We start from the raw sequence: 19,251 nt of genomic DNA, 5'->3' as shown, positions 1-19,251 counted from the left end.
CCAATCCTGAATCCCGTGGCCCCCTATGGTCTAACAATGGACAGCCTCAGAGTACCTGGTCAAACAAACCTATTTCATAACCATCAGTCAGACCTTTCAGAAATGCTCTATAGATTAAAAGATAATGATTGAGGGATTCAAGCAGCCATAAATGGAATGAATGGTTGTATAAACATATTTTACTGCAAAAGCTGTTATGTTGTGACGTACCCCCTTAACTCAAACAGTGCAGAATTATACCTTGCTAGAGGAAGAGGAGGAGGAGGGGGGGGGGCAACATAAGCCCATGTAACCCAATATTGCAAGCTCTGATATTGCTAATATGTGAAATACAAGTAGTTAATTGTCTGCCCTGCATACACAAACAAACATTAAAGTAGTTTGGAAATATAGGCCTGTAAACACACAGATATAATCGGCAGGAAATATCAATGATTAATATTTAAGATGAATGAAAACTTCAGTCTGGTAATATGTTTCTGGTAAACCGGCCCATAGCAGGTTACACATTTCCAAGCTCTCAGTGCTGTATGGTCCTGCCTGACAAATATACATATATTAAAGCGTGTTTTTTTGATGATGGCTGGCTATTGTAATTGGCTCTAAGGAAAACACCCCCTAAACTCAAAGTGCAGAACAATGCTCATGCAACCCAAAATGGCTAACACTGATATTACTAAAATGGCTAACACTGATATTACTAAAATGGCTAACACTGATATTACTAAAATGGCTAACACTGATATTACTAAAATGGCTAACACTGATATTACTCAAATGGCTAACACTGATATTACTAAAATGGCTAACACTGATATTACTCAAATGACTAACACTGATATTACTCAAATGGCTAACACTGATATTACTCAAATGGCTAACACTGATATTACTAAAATGGCTAACACTGATATTACTCAAATGGCTAACACTGATATTACTCAAATGGCTAACACTGATATTACTCAAATGGCTAACACTGATATTACTAAAATGGCTAACACTGATATTACTAAAATGGCTAACACTGATATTACTCAAATGGCTAACACTGATATTACTCAAATTTGTATACAGTTGAACATGTTGTGTATGTTGTTATCAGCTCTAAGGCAAGTGGGCTCAGACACTGAAAACTGTCTTTTTTTTCCAGTCAAAGGTTCCTCTGTGGATTTGATATGTTTCGCCTCCACTCTTGCAATTACATTAGACGGCCCCGCTAGACTTGACTCCAAATCAATATGGCATCCAAATTCCCAATATGGCTGCCACATTACCATGAAACAGTGGTTTAAACACGTGCATATCTGTGCATGTTTAAAATGAGATACATTTTTCTGATTTGTGTACTGTACATGTACTCAATAATATGTGTGTGTACTTTAACTATGTTAAGAAGCCAATATGCCCACCATACACATTTGTCTGGATATACAGTATAAAAAGGAAGCATTCTGCTTGGCATGGCAACACAAAGCATTCCAAGACACGAGCATCTTTGAGAATCAGTGAGGCAACAGGGAGGCTCCAACGAAAGGAAAGAGAATCCAACCCTGGACTCTGATACCCTCTCCCTAGCTCGACAACTTGCCCCCACTCTGATATAACTTGCCCCCACTGTGATATAACTTGCCCCCACTGTGATATAACTTGCCCCCACTGTGATATAACTTGCCCCCACTGTGATACAACTTGCCCCCACTGTGATACAACTTGCCCCCACTGTGATATAACTTGCCCCACTGTGATATAACTTGCCCCCACTGTGATATAACTTGCCCCCACTGTGATATAACTTGCCCCCACTGTGATATAACTTGCCCCCACTGTGATATAACTTGCCCCCACTGTGATATAACTTGCCCCCTGTGATATAACTTGCCCCCACTGTGATATAACTTGCCCCCACTGTGATATAACTTGCCCCCACTGTGATATAACTTGCCCCCACTGTGATATAACTTGCCCCCACTGTGATATAACTTGCCCCCACTGTGATATAACTTGCCCCCACTGGTGATCTCGACCAAGGAGAGGGAACGGAGGATACCTTGCCCCCACTGTGCGGATTTGATGGACTTTGTCAATTCATCAGTAGGCCATCATCAGTAAGACTTGCCCCACTGTGATATAACTTGCCCCCACTGTGATATAACTTGCCCCCACTGTGATATAACTTGCCCCCACTGTGATATAACTTGCCCCCACTGTGATATAACTTGCCCCCCACTGTGATATAACTTGCCCCCACTGTGATATAACTTGCCCCCACTGTGATATAACTTGCCCCTGCAGTGAAAACTCCACCCCATCATTAGTCTATTATTGATACACTATATTTCCATTTTTGTATGTCAGCAATCAAAGTTTTCAAGATATGTAACTTTCGAAATACAGAAATACAGCTGGTATGATGCATTTTGCATCATATTATGCAAAATGCTGCACTGATTGCTAACACGCAAAACACTTTTGGTACTACACTGAGTGTCTAAAACCTTAGGAACACCTGCTCTTTCCATGACATAGACTGACCAGGTGAACCCAGGTGAAAGCTATGATCCCTTATTGATGCCCCCTGTTAAATCCACTTCAGTGTACTGTAGATGAAGGGGAGGAGACAGGTTAAAGTAGGATGTTTAAGCCTTGAGACAATTGAGACATGGATTGTGTATGTGTGTTTTTCACGCTCATCAGTTTTCTGTATGAATCAAGAATGGTCCACCACCCAAAGAATATCCAGCCTACTTGACAAAACTGTGGGAAGCATGGGGTCAACATGGGCCAGCATCACTGTGGTGCCCGTTTTTGCCCCTTAGTAGAGTCCATGCCCCAACAAATTTAGGCTGTTCTGAGGGCAAAAGGGGGTGCAACTCAATATTAGGAAGCTGTTCCTAATGTTTTGTACACTCAGTGCATATCAACAATGGACTAATGAAACAAGTACCAAAATATCGTTTTTGGGTGAAGTTCTCCTTTAAGTCGCCTCCTTACCATTCAGAATTGAGCTTTGATTAATTGCTAGTCCAATATGTCTGCCTGAATCCAACAAGGCCTTCTGCTGGCTCACTGCATTTGTGATGCACATTGGAATGGTTCGATGCACTCTTATCGTGTTTGGGTTGAGCCGGCACATTGCTTCTTCCCGACAATCATTTCCACCGTCCTGGCTGTCTGCCCTGGAGTTGCAGTGTTGACTTGGCGTCATCACGGTGTATGGGTGAAGGTGCAAACCACACACGGCAAGCGCATAAGGCAGGTGTTCACTACAATGAACCAACCCAACAGTCAATGCCATCTTATTGGGCCTTCATATGTCATAGGAATTGCACCTCTCCAATGTCAGTGCCATCCTTAACCTCCCAGAACTCTCCTTGATAAGCCCACTCCACAATCAGTCCTCTTCCCAGGCAGTTACTAGAGACAGAGACACCATGGAAATAGACTGCCACATGTCAGTAGGCCATTCAATAGCCAAAATGTCGTTCATTGTCCTCATATGTACCCATTTTGCTACCAACCCTGGCTGGCCAGCCCATTTGACACCTGTACTGGGCTTTCCTGCTGGGGTGACTCATGCATTGGTCTGGGAATCTGCAGTATTCCCAACATCTCTATAAGGACATATGCCATTTATGGCTTAACAAGATGCACATTGGGATGGTAAAACGTGCTGTATATATGATAGTTTATGTTGGCTGGGGATTGACTGTGAGACAGTTGCTTGATCATCTCCACCTCCTCTGCAAACCTTTGACTGTCCATCGACGCCCAGGGATCATCTTCAAATGTATATGGGTGTGGAGCTGTGCTATGTCCCTCACAACCAACGCTTCTCAGTCATAGTCTATGATCCAGCTACACTCGAACTAACCTCTAAGTAACCTGAGGTCACTGTCACAGGTGCTGTTACTCATCACATCTCCTGCTGGGCGTGCCCCAGTCTATAACGGCCATACTAATCATCCTACCTGACTTCCAAATGAATATAAAGCCTAGCATGTAGGACGTGACCTGCAGGAGTACATCCATCATTTAACATGAAGAACATGACAGCTCTTTCACAACCAGACAAGTAACCATTCCACTACTGGAGTATCCCCGGCATCATTCAGGTAGGGATAACATTCCAGTTGTTAGTCAATGGGGTCTCGTTGGTATGCAAGCTGCATCTGCTGATTGCCTACAGCGAAATGGAAACGGATCATCTCAAAGCCCCAATACTCCGCCAGACATACGGGAAGGATAATACCATTGTCGCTACAGCTTGTCCCGAATGACCAGTTAATTGTGCAAACTGGTCAGGCCCCAGAACTACAACCACCACTTGCTACTTTGTCTCCTCACCCTGTTAGGGCACACTCATGTCCTGGTCACCTCAAAGACTTTGAATCAACCTTGCACACTTAGTTTCAGTGAGGAAAATGAGGGATGTATAGTCCCAGTCAAAAGTTTGGACACACCTACTCATTCAATGTTTTTTCTTTATTTTTTACTATTTTCTACATTGTAGAATAATAGTGAAGACATCAAAACTATGAATTAACACATATGTAATCATGTAGTAAACAGAAAAAAGGTGTTAAACCAAAATATATTTTATTTGTTAGATTCTTCAAAGTAGCCACCCTTTGCCTTGATGACAGCTTTGCACAATGTTGGCATTCTCTCAACCAGCTTTATGAGGTAGTCACCTGGAATTAATTTCAATTAACAGGTGTGCTTGTTAATAGTTCATTTGTGAAATTTCTTTCCTTCTTAATGTGTTTGAGCCAATCAGGTGTGTTGTGACAAGGTAGGGGTGGTATACAGAAGATAGCCATATCTGGTAAAATACCAAGTTCATATTATGGCAAGTAGAGCTAGAAAAAACAAAGAGAAATGACAGTCCATCATTACTTTAAGACATGGGACCTGGGACTAAACACCTCCCTCTGCAACTGGATCTTGGACTTCCTGATGGGCCGCCCCCACATGGTGAGGGTAGGTAACAACATATCCGCCATGCTGATCCTCAACACGGGGTCCCCCTAGGGGTGCGTGCTCAGTCCCCTCCTGTACTCAATGTTCACCCATGACTGCACGGCCGGGCATGACTCCAACACCATCATTAAGTTTGCCGATGACACAACAGTGGTAGGCTTGATCACCGACAATGATGAGACAGCCTATAGGGAGGAGGTCAGAGACCAAGTTCCTCTTTGTCCACATCACCGACAAACTATCATGGTCCAAACACACAAAGACAGTCGTGAAGAGGGCACGACAAAGCCTATTCCCCCTCAGGAGACTGAAATGATTTGGCATGGGTCCTCAGATCCTCAAAAAGTTCTACAGCTGTACCATCGAGAGCATCCTGACGGGTTGCATCACTGCCTGATATGGCAACTGCTCGGCCTCCAAAAGCAAGGCACTACAGAGGGTAGTGCGTACGGCCCAGAACATCACTGAGGCCAAGCTTCCAGCTATCCAGGATCTCTATACCAGGTGGTGTCAGAGGACGGCCCTAAAAATTGTCAAAGACTCCAGCCACCCTGTTCTCTCTGCTACCGCACGGCGAGTGGTACTGGAGTGCCAAATACCCCCAAGCCATAAGACTCCTGAATAGCTAATCAAATGGCTACCCAGACTATTTGCATTGCCCCGCACCCTCTTTTACACTGCTGCTACTCTCTGTTTATTATCTATGCATAGTCACTTTAACTCAATTACCTCGACTAACCTGTGCCCCTGCACATTGACTCTGTACCGATACACCCTGTATATAGCCTCGCTACTGTTATTTTACTGCTGCTCTTTAGTCATTTGTTACTTTAATTTTTTTTAAATGTACTTATCTATTTTTTACTTAACACTTATTTTTCTTAAAACTGCACTGTTGGTTAAGGGCTTGTAAGTAAACATTTCACTGTAAGGTCTACTACACCTGTTGTATTTGGCTCATGTGGCAAATACAATTAGATTTGATTGATTGTTGCGGGTGTAGCGAAATGCTTGTGTTTGTGTTGCTCTACATCCATAGAGTACGACCCTGCATCACACAGGAAGCGGTACAGGTCCTATACCAGGCACTTCATCTCCTGTCTGCACTACTGCAACTTGCTGTTGGCTGAGCTCCCCTTCTTGTGCCATTAAACCCCTGCAATTTATCAGGAACGCTGCAGTCCGACCTGGTGTTCAACCTTCCCAAGATCTCCCATGTCATCCCGCTCCACCCCACACTCCACTGGCTTCCAGTCGAAGCTCGCATCAATTACAAGACTATGGTACTTGCCTACGGAGCAGCAAGAGGAACTGCCCCTCCCTACCTTCAGGCTATGTTCAAACCCTACACCTCTGGTCTCTTGGCCCTCCCCTACGGGAGGGCATCTCCCGCTCAGCCCAGTCAAAGCTATTCTCTGTCCTGGTACACCAATGGTGGAATAGCAGAAGCTAGGACAGCAGAATCCCTGCCCATCTTCCGAAAACATCTGAAACCCTACCTCTTCAAAGAGTACCTTAAATAATCCCACAGCATCCCCCTTCGGATCCCCTCCTCAAAAAAATATGTTTTGAGAACTAAAACTGTCACTTAACCCCCCCCCACTAGCACCGACTTTGCTGATAGTTGCTTTATTGAGGAAAAATGTACTTACTATGACTGAGATATATGGTTGTCTCACCCAGCTATCTTGGACTAACTGTATGTCGCTCTGGACCCTCACTGAACTTCTGGAGAGAGTTTGCTGCACTGATAGTAAAGGGGCTGAATAATTTTGCACGCCCAATTTTTCAGTTTTTGATTTGTTAAAAAAGTTTGAAATATCCAATAAATGTCGTTCCCCTTCATGATTGTGTCCCACTTGTTGTTGATTCTTCACAAAAAAATACAGTTTTATATCTTTATGTTTGAAGCCTGAAATGTGGCAAAAGGTCGCAAAGTTCAAGGGGGCCGAATACTTTCGCAAGGCACTGTATATATACATTTTGTATTTTTGTAAATATATTAAATATATTTTCCTTCTTTATTAATTTCTCGTAACCCTACCACCCCTCCCCTAATTAGGGTAAACTAATAGACAACAATACTTAGGCTTATACTTTTAGCTTACACATAATACAGTATATACATTTTACAAACACAGTATATTTTACATTAGATATATTTTCTTTCTTTTTTTGTCTATCCAAGGATCTTTCTGCAACAGAACATTCTATGTTCTCAGACACAAAGAAAACCTTGCTGGAACCGGTATCTCAAAGTTAAATACAAAAGTATTCATCTGTTTTCAGTCCTCGGGTTCCTGTCCTCACTTGAAGTTGATATCTTTATTTTAATGACAGATTCATTTGAGAAAAATTAACAAACAATCTATTGTCGTAATGCTCACTTTTTTTTGTGACTGTATGTATCAATTGAAAGCTGACGTATGACCTAACATCAATCAAAATATTGATTGACTAACCTTGTCATTCCAATTGTTTTTAGAAAATAAATAAAAACCTTCACTCACAACTGCCTATATCTTTCACACTAATTATTGTAAACGTACATACAAGGCTGTCTTTTGACGGCTTTATGAATTGGGATGGTCCAGTTTCAGTTGACCCCTTTACTAGACTGTGATGAGGGAGCCAGGACAGCCACATAGTGGCCACAGGGACAGTAGTGCCCGCCCCTGGGAACTCAGAAGTGGACAGTGTCAGACTGGCCTGAGTGTCCTACCTACCCGACTCAGCAGATCGTCCATCTCTGTCACCAGGCTGCCCAGGTTACTGTCGGCCAGCTGCAGGCGCCTCTCCGGCGAATTCTGTGGCGAGAGCATGTGCTGTGTGGAAGACACGTGCGCGCACACACACACACACACACACACACACACACACACACACACACACACACACACACACACACACACACACACACACACACACACACACACACACACACACACACACACACACACACACACACACACACAGGGGAGAATGTCAGAATGGGGCATTAGGCAGAAAGGTCATCTACTGTTTAAATCACCATGGGTCTGGGGAGTGAGGTGCGAGCAGAGCCTCGATACCCTGTATTTAACCATCCACCCCAGCCCAATTCATCAGTGTTATGCCAGGAGGGCTCCTGCCAGACATCTCCTCACAGGCCTATAAGGAGCAGAGCACCAGCAGCTGGAAAAGGGCATCTAGCTCAGTGGACTCCAAAAACGCAGCTTGAGCCAATGATCTGGCTTTCCACATGAGGGTAGCAATCAAGTGATGTCTTCATTGGCCCCCCTCACGATGCCCTTTAGCAATAATCTGCATCTTTGTTGTGCCTTATATCTCCAGCTCCATCTCCTCTGCTTTCTGAGGATTTGAGGGAAAAGCACTATTGTTATCGCACCGCTGAGATGCGTTTGAGTGCCACTGTTTGTGTAATATATCACTGTTATATCACTGTTACAGAGTGTGGTGTTTCTGTCTTTGTTCTTTGTGTGTGAGAGAGAGGTGGATGCCGTTAGCTGAACGGAGTGGAGCTATGGTATTGTCTGGAGGGGATATGAGGAGTGTTTGAAACCGGGGTGTGAGTCGGCTCCACGCCCCCCCGAGACACTAACAGCTGAGAGATATTTACACAGCACCTTGTCCATGTGGGCAACTTAATCACAACTGATTCTGTTCATCTTAGCAATTCAGTCAGGTACTCACTAGTGTGAGTAAACAAACACGCCAAATTGAATGTAGGCCTCCAGAGACAAACGTGATCTTAGGAATCTAGATATCGTAGATTTGTCTAATACAGGAATATTGTAGTACTCGCTCTTTGGAGCGAAGGTGAACACTAAAGGAAGTGTTTGGGTGCCTTCTATTCACCTTGAGTTCCTGCGTCATGTTCTCAAACCGGTAGAGGACTTTGTAGGGCGGTGGCAGAGGGGTGGTGAGGTTGACACTGGTGATGATACGATGCAGTCTATCCATATCTCTGATGAGGAGCCCGGCACAGTCATCATCGCAGGCTGTAACACACACACACACCGACATCAACACGCACACACACACACATGGCAGTTAGAAACCTCTAATGAGTTTTTCCTAACCACCGTGCTTTTACACCTGCATTGTTTGCTGTTTGGGGTTTTAGGCTGGGTTTCTATACAGCACTTTGAGATATCAGCTGATGTACGAAGGGCTATATAAATAAATTTGATTTGATTTGATTTTGATTAATGCCGAGTGGTCTCTAATGACACCAATTAAAACCATTAGAGAGCGTTCAGGCTCGTTCAGAGAATCAAATAATAATCCCAGCTAACGTGTGTGGTCAGGGTGACACTGAGCTCTGAAGCTGTGTGTGGGTGTGTATATGGGGGACACTGGGACAGTCTCTCATTGGGACACCAAGACACTCTACTTGGGGTCAAAGGGTCAACCCCAAGGGCATGGGGATGCTAATGGTAGCTTGTTGCCTGGCAGCATCTCTACCAAAGGGACATGTACTGTCAAGCATTTAAAAAATACTAGTTTACTATATTTACTATATATTACTATATATATATATTCTACAGCACTTACTATAGAATTCTGTAGTAAATTTTAGTATACTGTAGAATACTATATTACACACTGTAGTATCCCTCAATCATGTGTAGTACTTAGTATAGAATGTATAGTAAGAATAGTATAGAATAGTATAATAAATACTACAGTAATGTCTGCAAAAACACTACAATCTGCAAAAACACTACACTTTTTTAGTAAACACTACAGTATTTAATTTGGGTATACTTTGCCCATTCCAGTTCTCCATATCCCAATTTGTGCCACCCGTAACTTTACATGCCAAGTATATACCATATATTGTGTTCCCTACAGGCTATAGAAAAAAGCAGAAGCTCTGAACTATCTGTTCAGACCCCAGTCCTACCTGCCTACAGTTTATGGAAAATGTGCTATTTTTGTATTTTTCCAGTAGGCCTCCACTTCTATGTCAAAGATAGTCAAACAAAAACACTATAGTAAATACTATAGTAATGTCTGCAAAAGCACTACAGTAAATATGACAGTAAACTACAGTATGTAAAACTATTACATGAATTACTACAGTATATACTACAGTTTTATTTTACTATAGAATTTATTCTATAGTTAACTATGAATACTACAGTATACTACAATAAATACATGTCCACAAAAACATTACAGGGGATACTACACTAAAGTCGGCAAAACTTATACTGTGAATACTATAGTATTTATACCATAGTATACTATACACTTGCATGTGGGGTATGTACAAGGGCGACTATGTTAGCACTGGAAAAGAGGACAAAGTCTAGGAGAAGTGCTTTTTAAATCTGAGCGACATGGTGGAACGAGTTGAACCCCAGCTTCCTCCTCCTCCACCTTGTTTAGTTTAGTTTCATCCCATTCCCCCACACACACCAGCGCTCTTTCAAAAGACAACCACTCTTTGAAAACCCTTCAAGGTAGCCGTCCTCTATCCTCTACGCTTTAGGCTTTGGAGAATCCTGGAGTTTCTGTGCTGGTTTGAGATTAGACAAGAGCAGCACTGGGGGAAGGGATCTCGAGCGTGAAATTTAACACAGTGTGAAACGGCTTTTGGCAGCCCATTATGAGTGTTCGACATGCCACAAGCGACGAGAAACAAAACACACACAGTACACACACGCACACACACCACTACAATCAACAAGCCATGTGTGAATTTATAATATTCTTCAAATTTCTCCTGAATTTTGCCACATAAAAAATGATTTGAGAAATTAACATGTCAGAAAATGATTTTTTTTTATAGACCCGCTGTTATACAGGAGGAAGGCCTGACAATCCACACAGTAAGAGAGCACACATCCTGTGAATGTGAGAGTTTGTCATAAAACGATCCAAAATGCACACACTGCATGAAATACATGCAAATCCTGTTACCCTCCCCAAAGGCAAGACAACATGCAGCAAATCAGTTTCACCTGAATCATCTGACATACTGTATCTAACAAGCAATGGACTCCTACCATCACTGCTTCAGGAAACCTGCTAGAGTCCACGACTGGGAACAGTTAGACATTATTTCAGATAGTCAGCTTGCCAGGTTAGTTTGCACCGTAGCCTACAGAATTGAATCTAAAACATACAGTACAATTAATGGCCTGAAGTATGATAACATGTAGTCTCAAAGAAATTACAATAATTCAAGCGCAAACAATGTTAAAAATGAACCTTTGATAACTTCGACTTATTTTTTGACAAATATAGTGACCACCCTCTTTGTTTACTTTGGGATTGGCGCTTGGGATAACATGTTGTCTGCCGTGGGATATATATATAATATAGCCTGTAGTACATTGTCTCCCTCGGCCCTGCCAATTGCTCAAAGCAAATGATCGGATTTTAACCTGGATTGGTTGATACCAGTATCAGATACCAGTATCAGATACACTGAAATATATTTACACTGAGCTAAATTGAACTCAACTGATAACTAAACCAACCTGGCCCAACTTAAAACAGCCTGAAAAATCTACTCTTTCTGACAAACGCCCCTCATAAGTATACAGCCATTGGAATCTTTGCTAACGAGCTCAGTGACCATTGTCTTCATTAGAGATACTAAACTACCAACATTTTGTTTGCGCATTATTACAAAAACACATTTTTGAACTTTCAATAAGCAACATTTCCTGTATGACCTGGGGTTGCATGATTGGGTGTGGCCTCTCTTTTTAACTCTGCTGCAGATAAGCATGCCCCATATAAAAGATGAAGGGTAAAGGGCAGATCTAACCCATGGTTTATGCATGAATTGTCTGAAAGATTTGATGAAATAAACTTAGCTTGGGCTAAGGCTACTATTGACTGATTCTATCTCTGACTAGCAGTCCTTTAGACATTTGAGAAATAGATGTCTTACTCTGGTTAGAAAAGCAAAGTCAACATTCTTCTTGGATGGTGTATCTGAAAGTGGAGAAAATTCCAGCTAAATTCTGGAAAGTGCTAAAAATGTAATTCCACCTCCTCATTACCCCAGCAGGTTATGACAGCCTCTGGTACCATAACAGACAAAAATGAAAGTTGTGGTGCTTTTTATGACCATTAGGCCTCAGCTGGCCACCTATTTGAAATAATATTTTTTGAAAATACCTCAAGTTCCACTAAAGAAAGTCCTTTATACACCTCTACACAGATAGCAGAGAATGATGCACTTCCAGGCACTCACTCTTAAAAAAAGTGAACCATTTTATGACAATGCTGTACTTGTACTAAGTGCCTTGCAAAAAATGTATGTACAAAAATTCACAGGAGATGAATAGCTTGATCCCTTTTTACTGCAGCTTTCTGCCCCCATCATTATATAACCTTTGACCCACTTTTTTTTATTCCAAAATTGCTTCTGGCGCTATCTCTAAGATCTGGAAGGCGACACATGTCCTCCCCCTTCACAAAGGCCTTCTGACCTAGATAACTTTTGCCCATATCTAAACTATGTTGCCTTGCAAAAATATTACAATCACTGGCAAACGCTCAGCTAATTCTTTACTTTTTTACTTCAAATTATATTCTTAATGTCTGGTTTTAGACCGAGACATAGCACTGTTTCAGCAGCTACACTTGCCTTTGATACTGTCAACCAGCACCTACTCATTCCAGGCATCTTGCAATTGGTTTGGGAACTATCTGTCAGACAGGACACCATGTGTGCTTTCTGATGGTGTCAAGGTACCTTGATATTACTAAAGGTGTCCCGCAAGGGTAGATTTCAGGACCTGTTTTCTTTACTATTTATATAAATAATACTGGTCTATCTGCAAAAACCTGTAACATTCATCTGTATGCTGTTGACCCTACTGCTGTTGACCCTACTGACCAGCTGCAATCTGATTTTGTTGCCTTGCAGAAAGCCCTTGTTGATTTGAAATTTATACTTAACACAGGAAAAACTGAATGCATGTCTAATTCTCTTCAGGTGGTTTACACACAGATGGCATTGGAGGATTATCTGGGATTTTGGATTGACAAACATTTGAAGTTTAAACAACATATGGATGAGCAAGTTAAGAAGCTGAGATTTAAAGTAGGCTTCTTTTATAGATCTACATCATGCCTCTCTAAACAGCAGGAAACAGGTTGTACAAGCAACCTTCCTGACAGATCTTGATTATGGTGGCACCTTTATTCAGAATGCAGCAGCCACTAACCTAAAAACCTTGGATGCAGTATACCATAGCGCACTTCGCTTTATCACAGGTGACAGGTTTAATACTCGCTGCACCCTTATTCAGAAGGTCAGCTGGCCCTCTCTAAGTTTCCATAGATCACTTCATTTCTCCTTTTTTGTTAACAAAGCTCTGCTGCACAAGCTTCCAAAATACACTACATTACCAAACGTATGTGGACGTCTGCTCGTCCAACATCTCAGTCCAAAATCATGGGCATTAATATAGTGTTGGCCTCCCCTTTGCTGCTATAACAGCCTCCACTCTTCTGGAAAGGCTTTCCACTAGATGTCGGAACATTGCTGCAGGGACTTGCTTCCATTCAGCCACAAGACCATTAGTGAGGTCGGGGACTGATGTAGGGCGATTAGGCCTGGCTCACAGTCTGCGTTCCAATTCATCCCAAAGGTGTTAGATGGGGTGGAGGTCAGGGCTCTGTGCAGGCCAATTAAGTTCTTCCACACCAGTCTTGACAAACAATTTCTTTATGGACCTCGCTTTGTGCGAGTGGGCATTGTCATGCTGAAACAGGAAGGACCTTCCCCAAACTGTTGCCACAAAGTTGGAAGCACAGAATATATATATAATATCATTGTATGCTGTAGCGTTAAGTTTTCGCTTCACTGGAACTAAGCTGAACCATGAAAAACAGCCAAATTCCTCCTCCACCAAACTTTACAGTTGGCACTATGCATTTGGGCAGGTAGTGTTCTCCTGAAATGCGGCAAACCCAGATTCGTCCATCGGACTGCCAGATGGTGCAGCGTGATTCATCACTCCAGAGAACGCGCTTCCCATGCTCCAGAGTCCAATGACAGCGAGCTTTACACCACTCCAGCTGTTGCTTGGCATTGCGCAGGGTGATATTAGGCTTGTGTGCGGCTGCTCGGTCATTGAAACCCATTTCATGAAGCCCCCCTCGACAAACAGTTATTGTGCTAACGTTGCTTCCAGAGGCAGTTTGGATCTCGGTAGTGTGTTGCAACTGAGGAAAGGCGGTTTTTACACGTTACTCATTACTCGTTACTCAAGGCCCTTCTACTGCCAGTGTTTGTCTATGGAGATTTCACAGCTGTGTGCTTGGTTCTATACACCTGTGTCAGCAATGGGTGTGGCTGAAATAGCCGAATCTATCCATTTGAAGTGCTTGGTTCTATACACCTGTGTCAGCAATGGGTGTGGCTGAAATAGCCAAAACTATCCATTTGAAGGGGTGTCCACATACTTGTATATACACTACCATTCAAAAGTTTGGGGTCACTTAGAAATGTCGTTGTTTTTTAAAGAAAAGCACACTTTTGTCCATTAAAATAACATCAAAACGATCGGAAATACAGTGTAGACATTGTTAATGTTGTAAATGACTATTGTAGCTGGAAATGGCTCATTCTTTATGGAATAGGCGTACAGAGGCCCATTATCAGCAATCATCACTCCTGGGTTCCAATGGCACGTTGTGTTAGCTAATCCAAGTTTATAATTTTAAAAGGCTAATTGATCATTACAAAACCCTTTTGCAAATATGTAAACACATCTGAAAACTGTTGTTCTCATTAAAGAAGCAATACAACTGGCCTTCTTTAGACTAGTTGAGTATCTGGAGCATCAGCATTTGTGGGTTCCATTACAATCTCAAAATGTCCAGAAACAAAGTACTTTCTTCTGAAACTCCTCAGGCTATTCTTTTTCTGAGAAATGAAGGCTATTCCATGTGAGTAATTGCCAAGAAACTGAAGATAGTATAGACTCAGAGCTAGAAAATGGTATATCATACACGTATTATACAAGTAATTCTGCTTTGAAAGTTGCTAAACTTGTAACCTCACTTTTGAGAAAATGTCCCTTGAATGTTTTGGTACCTACTGGAGAGCTCACCTTTGTCTACACCCATTCAGCATCGTTCAGTTTTAAGCTTTAGCCCCACCCATCTCTTTAAGGATTCACATGTGAGGCTATGTTCCAAATATTTCAAAACTAAAGGTTGGCCTATACTACGGGTGTGTTCGTAAATGTAACGGGTGTGTTCATTAACTTAATCTGGTGTGCCAAGAGTGTGCTCTGGGAGTTTATAAACTGAGAGCGTTGTCAGATTGTCCGTTCGTTAATTCAGAGCATTTCGCTCTCGCAGCGTTCAGAGCGCGCACACTGGATGCTCTGGGTGAAAAGCAGGGTTGATCCAAGAATTCTAACTTAACAACAGCAGTCAAGCACCCGAGCTAACTGGCTAACATTGGCTAGCTTGCTAGCTTATTCCAGACACAAATAAGATAACAGCTCCCTGACCATTTTACACGCCCTAGCAGAGCTGGGTAGGCTGTTTTTATGTTATCCAGAGCATTGGTGACTGCAACTGTGCTGCTGGAAACTTTTTAATTACACTTTTTTTGCAACGTTTACTGATACCGGCCATACTCAACGTGTGTTGAGCGTTCGTAAATTCGTCAGTTATTCTGGCACACTCAGACGAGAGTACTCTGAAATCGGAATAGATAGCCAGAGCTAATTTACCAGCTACATCTATTGACAGTTGTTGCAGTGACATCATAAACAATCTATTGAAATAGTTACTTGCATAGTGAAGTCTTTTGTTTAGCCAAACAGTGAACCATGATCCCAACTCATAAAGTTACTACCATGCATGAATCTGCAGGGAGATAACCAACCAGGTTCAAAGTTCACATGTTCCAGAAGGCATTTCTGCCCAAAAACGCATTTTGATGAAAAAAAATTGCGTTAAGTGTGCATTCAAATGGCACTCCTGTGAAGTAGTAACGCGCGACATACGCCTAGTTTCCTGAAACAAGTCACATACTGCAGAAAGCTCAGTTTTTTTTTTTTTTTTTACCCATATTTAACTTTTTGGGGCACTAAACTACTTTCATAAATATTTCCATAAATTATTTTAACTGGTACCGGGCTACCTTCAGACGAGTCTTGTGAAGCTTGTGGGCTTTCTAGAGCAACATGTACGTGTTCACCAGAGTCTCATCTAGCCATAAAGGGGTCATATTATACCGTTCGTAGGCAACAGACATTTTTGTGAGAAGACACATTTTCAAGATGTCTCCTGGTCTGACAAACACCGCTGTCGCTCTGCCACCTGCCAATGCAGATGCGGTGGATTGAGACACAGCTCATGTAAAACAACGGATATCTCTAGCTTTAACAGATGATTATTTTTAACAATGCAAATTAGATTTACGCGGGGCACGGACGTCGACTCAAAAACAAGGTACCAGACCCGCTCACAAGGTTTGTTAACTCTTAAGGTCCCTAGGTAAATCAGCCTTTATGTTTGCAATCATCCTCATTACATCTTGGTTCTCTGGTGCCAATAGGGCAGTTTAGAACGCTGATGAGGAACACATTCACAGAGGTTTGTGAGTGTTTTGGTTGATTGCAATAACTTATCTGTGTTGTTGAAATGTAGTGTATCTGTTGTATGTTGTAGTGTATTTCTTGTTGTTGCTGTTTTATTGAAATATCATGTTGATTTGAGAATTGCTTGTTCTCAGGGCACCATTAAGAATGAGACCCTGGCTTCAATTGGGTTCGCCTGAATAAAGAAATTATAATAATTTGTAAAAAAATCACTACAAAGTCTTTGAATTCAATAATCTCTAAATTCCCTTTTATGAAGATTATAATCCTCAAGAAGGCCTGGATAACTAAGCAGTTTTACAACTGTCCCCTAAGTAATTTCCTACCACTTTAGACTCGCATAAAAGGTTAAAATAAAAATAGAAAAAATAAAAAGGATAAGTCTAGAATATTGAATGAACAAAAAACAACCAAGAAAGTCCTACAAAGAAACCTTGCTGATTTTCTGTACTAGTAATTGTGTTTGTGTGTGTATTGAAAACAGTGCAACAGTAAGTTATATTAGTATACGTACACACAATCCCAGAGGGCCCACACACATGCCTCTCCATGCACTGGCTGCAGGTGCGTCCAGTGGCCCCGGGCCGGCAGTGGCACTGGCCTGAGCGGGGGTCACACGGTTGGGGCCACGCCCCGTACGGGTCACACTTACACTCCTCACACTTCCCGCCGGGGGCACGGGGGTCGCCATGGTAACCCGTGGCACATCTAGAGGAGCGACAACAGGGTTTAGTGTAGATTACTAACAGAAAGTGATGTTCAGTTAGCAATGTGGGGCGGCAAGGTCCCTGATGAGGTGAGTTCAGTATGATTCACAAAGAGCATGTTGGGGTTTGTAAATGTTGAGGAGAGAGTTTGTACCTCTCACAGTACTTTCCCTCATAGCCCTCAGGGCAGGCAGTACAGTGGTAGTCGTTGAATCCCTCTGTTACACAGGTAGGGCTGAAACTGAGAGAACGAGAGAGCTACAGATGAGAGCTGCTTTATTGTACAGTAGTAGAGCCATGCACCTGTGTCTGTGTGACCTACTTGTTCTCATGGTTGGTGAGGGGGCAGGCGCAGGGCTTGCAGTCGTCAGGTCTGCCCCTCACTACACCATAGTATCCTGGGGCACAGCGTTCACACCTGTCCCCCTCTGTGTCGTGCTGGCAGTTCTGTAGAGAAGACACCCGTCCCTTCACTAATATCATATCCACATTCACAACCATTCACTTCAAATAGGCTACACCTGCAGAATCAAACTAAAACCCAGTGGCTGTCGAGGTGGAGGGTGGATGTATTTTAGCTGTTGTTTTGAAGTGAGGGCCCTTCCAGAGTGTGAGCTCTGTCAGCCCAGAGCTGTTTTCCTCTCCTCTCTCAACCACTCTGCTCTGAGAAAAAGTGCCAAACTGACAATTGAGAGAGGCAATACTAATCAGTCAGCGGAAGTTGCGGCCTACTGAGCCGTGGTATTCCAAAGACGTTCATTAACTTCCTGTGTACCTCAATTAACCAAATTACGCTGTACAAACTCATTTAACATTTTCAATTTGCCTGCTTCGTAAAATGCAAATGATATTGTTATTAGAACAAATACAAATGAAAGCTGGGATTGCTTTGACAACATAGAGTTCCAGTTCCACACTATAACACGAGGCAGGGCTGGCTTCCATGTGCTCTAGGGGAAGATTTGGGAAGCAGAGAATAAGAGCTTTGTTTGTCATTAACTTGACCAAAAGGCCCTGTTTTATATTTGAAGGGCACATTATGTTCCACATTAAACAGCATGGACTTCTCTCCAGCGTAACATCTCTGTTAGTATTTCCAAGTAAAATCTGCCCCAGACACTAACCTATGCTCTACTTCCTGGTGGCAGTGGACCATGTGGCCAATCAAATTGCTTCTGAACAAATCTGCTGATCCTCTACACTTGGAGAAAGTGCAACTGTTTAGACTGAGAGCTAGTTTGAAAACCAGGGGAGCTGAGAAGATAGAGGATAAAAGGAGGAGAGTTTTTCATTGGCTAGATAAAGGTCTGGGCTGATGTAAATGTGAAACGGAGGTGAAAAGTAAAGCGTTGGGCTAATTACCCATCTATGGCAGAAAGTAGAGTAGAGTAGAGTAGAGTGGGCGGGTATGGGTGCAGTCACAGGGCAGCCTGCCAACCAGTGCCCACGACACCCTTCTCCTCAGGTCATGGGGACTTTGTAAAGACCTTACCTGGCAGATGGATGTCTCTGGGTCACAGGCCTCACTGTGCCTGTTGCACTGGCACTGCGCACAGCTCCCGATGCCTGCTCTGGAGGCTGCGCCACCGCTGCGGGCAGACAGGCGGTAAAACCCGGCCCCACATTCCTGCCGATGGGCGAAACAGAGACAGACACACGTTTACTGGTTAGGCTGTTACTCCCCCCCCCCCCCGAGCCGCTCACGGTAGTGCCAGGCTCCACTGGAGCTCCAACGAGACACACGTACTGAGAATTAATCGGGTCAATTTGAGAAGCCATCTGTTCCCAGCAAACACGATAAACGCCTGTTTAAAAATACTTTATTAACTATGTGGCAGCTTCAAATACGTGCCATCTGTCTGGTTTGTTTATAGCCACCTTTATGAGGAATCCAGTAGGAGACACATCAGTAACACTCAGGTTTGGATGGAAGTTGTCGTAGTAACACAAGAGTTAATTAGGAG

General features: G+C 42.8%; 1 protein-coding gene across 7 annotated transcripts in view; it reads right to left on the bottom strand.

Moving 5' to 3' along the window:
* Positions 1–19,251, bottom strand: part of lama2 (laminin, alpha 2) — a 152,671-nt gene that overhangs the window by 23,943 nt on the left and 109,477 nt on the right. For 5 of the 7 annotated variants that reach the window (XM_046298275.1, XM_046298277.1, XM_046298276.1 and 2 more), the window contains 6 exons: positions 18,780–18,914; positions 17,610–17,734; positions 17,442–17,528; positions 17,095–17,288; positions 8,842–8,984; positions 7,710–7,808 (listed from right to left, as the gene is read on the bottom strand). In XM_046298275.1, coding sequence (XP_046154231.1) covers positions 7,710–7,808; positions 8,842–8,984; positions 17,095–17,288; positions 17,442–17,528; positions 17,610–17,734; positions 18,780–18,914 — 783 coding nt within the window. The remainder of the gene's footprint in view (positions 1–7,709; positions 7,809–8,841; positions 8,985–17,094; positions 17,289–17,441; positions 17,529–17,609; positions 17,735–18,779; positions 18,915–19,251) is intronic. The other 2 variants (XM_046298280.1, XM_046298281.1) reach the window with 1 other exon arrangement.

Source organism: Oncorhynchus gorbuscha, linkage group LG14, assembly GCF_021184085.1.
Source record: "Oncorhynchus gorbuscha isolate QuinsamMale2020 ecotype Even-year linkage group LG14, OgorEven_v1.0, whole genome shotgun sequence".
NCBI lineage: Eukaryota > Metazoa > Chordata > Actinopteri > Salmoniformes > Salmonidae > Oncorhynchus > Oncorhynchus gorbuscha.
This window is presented reverse-complemented; position numbering and strand designations above follow the sequence as displayed.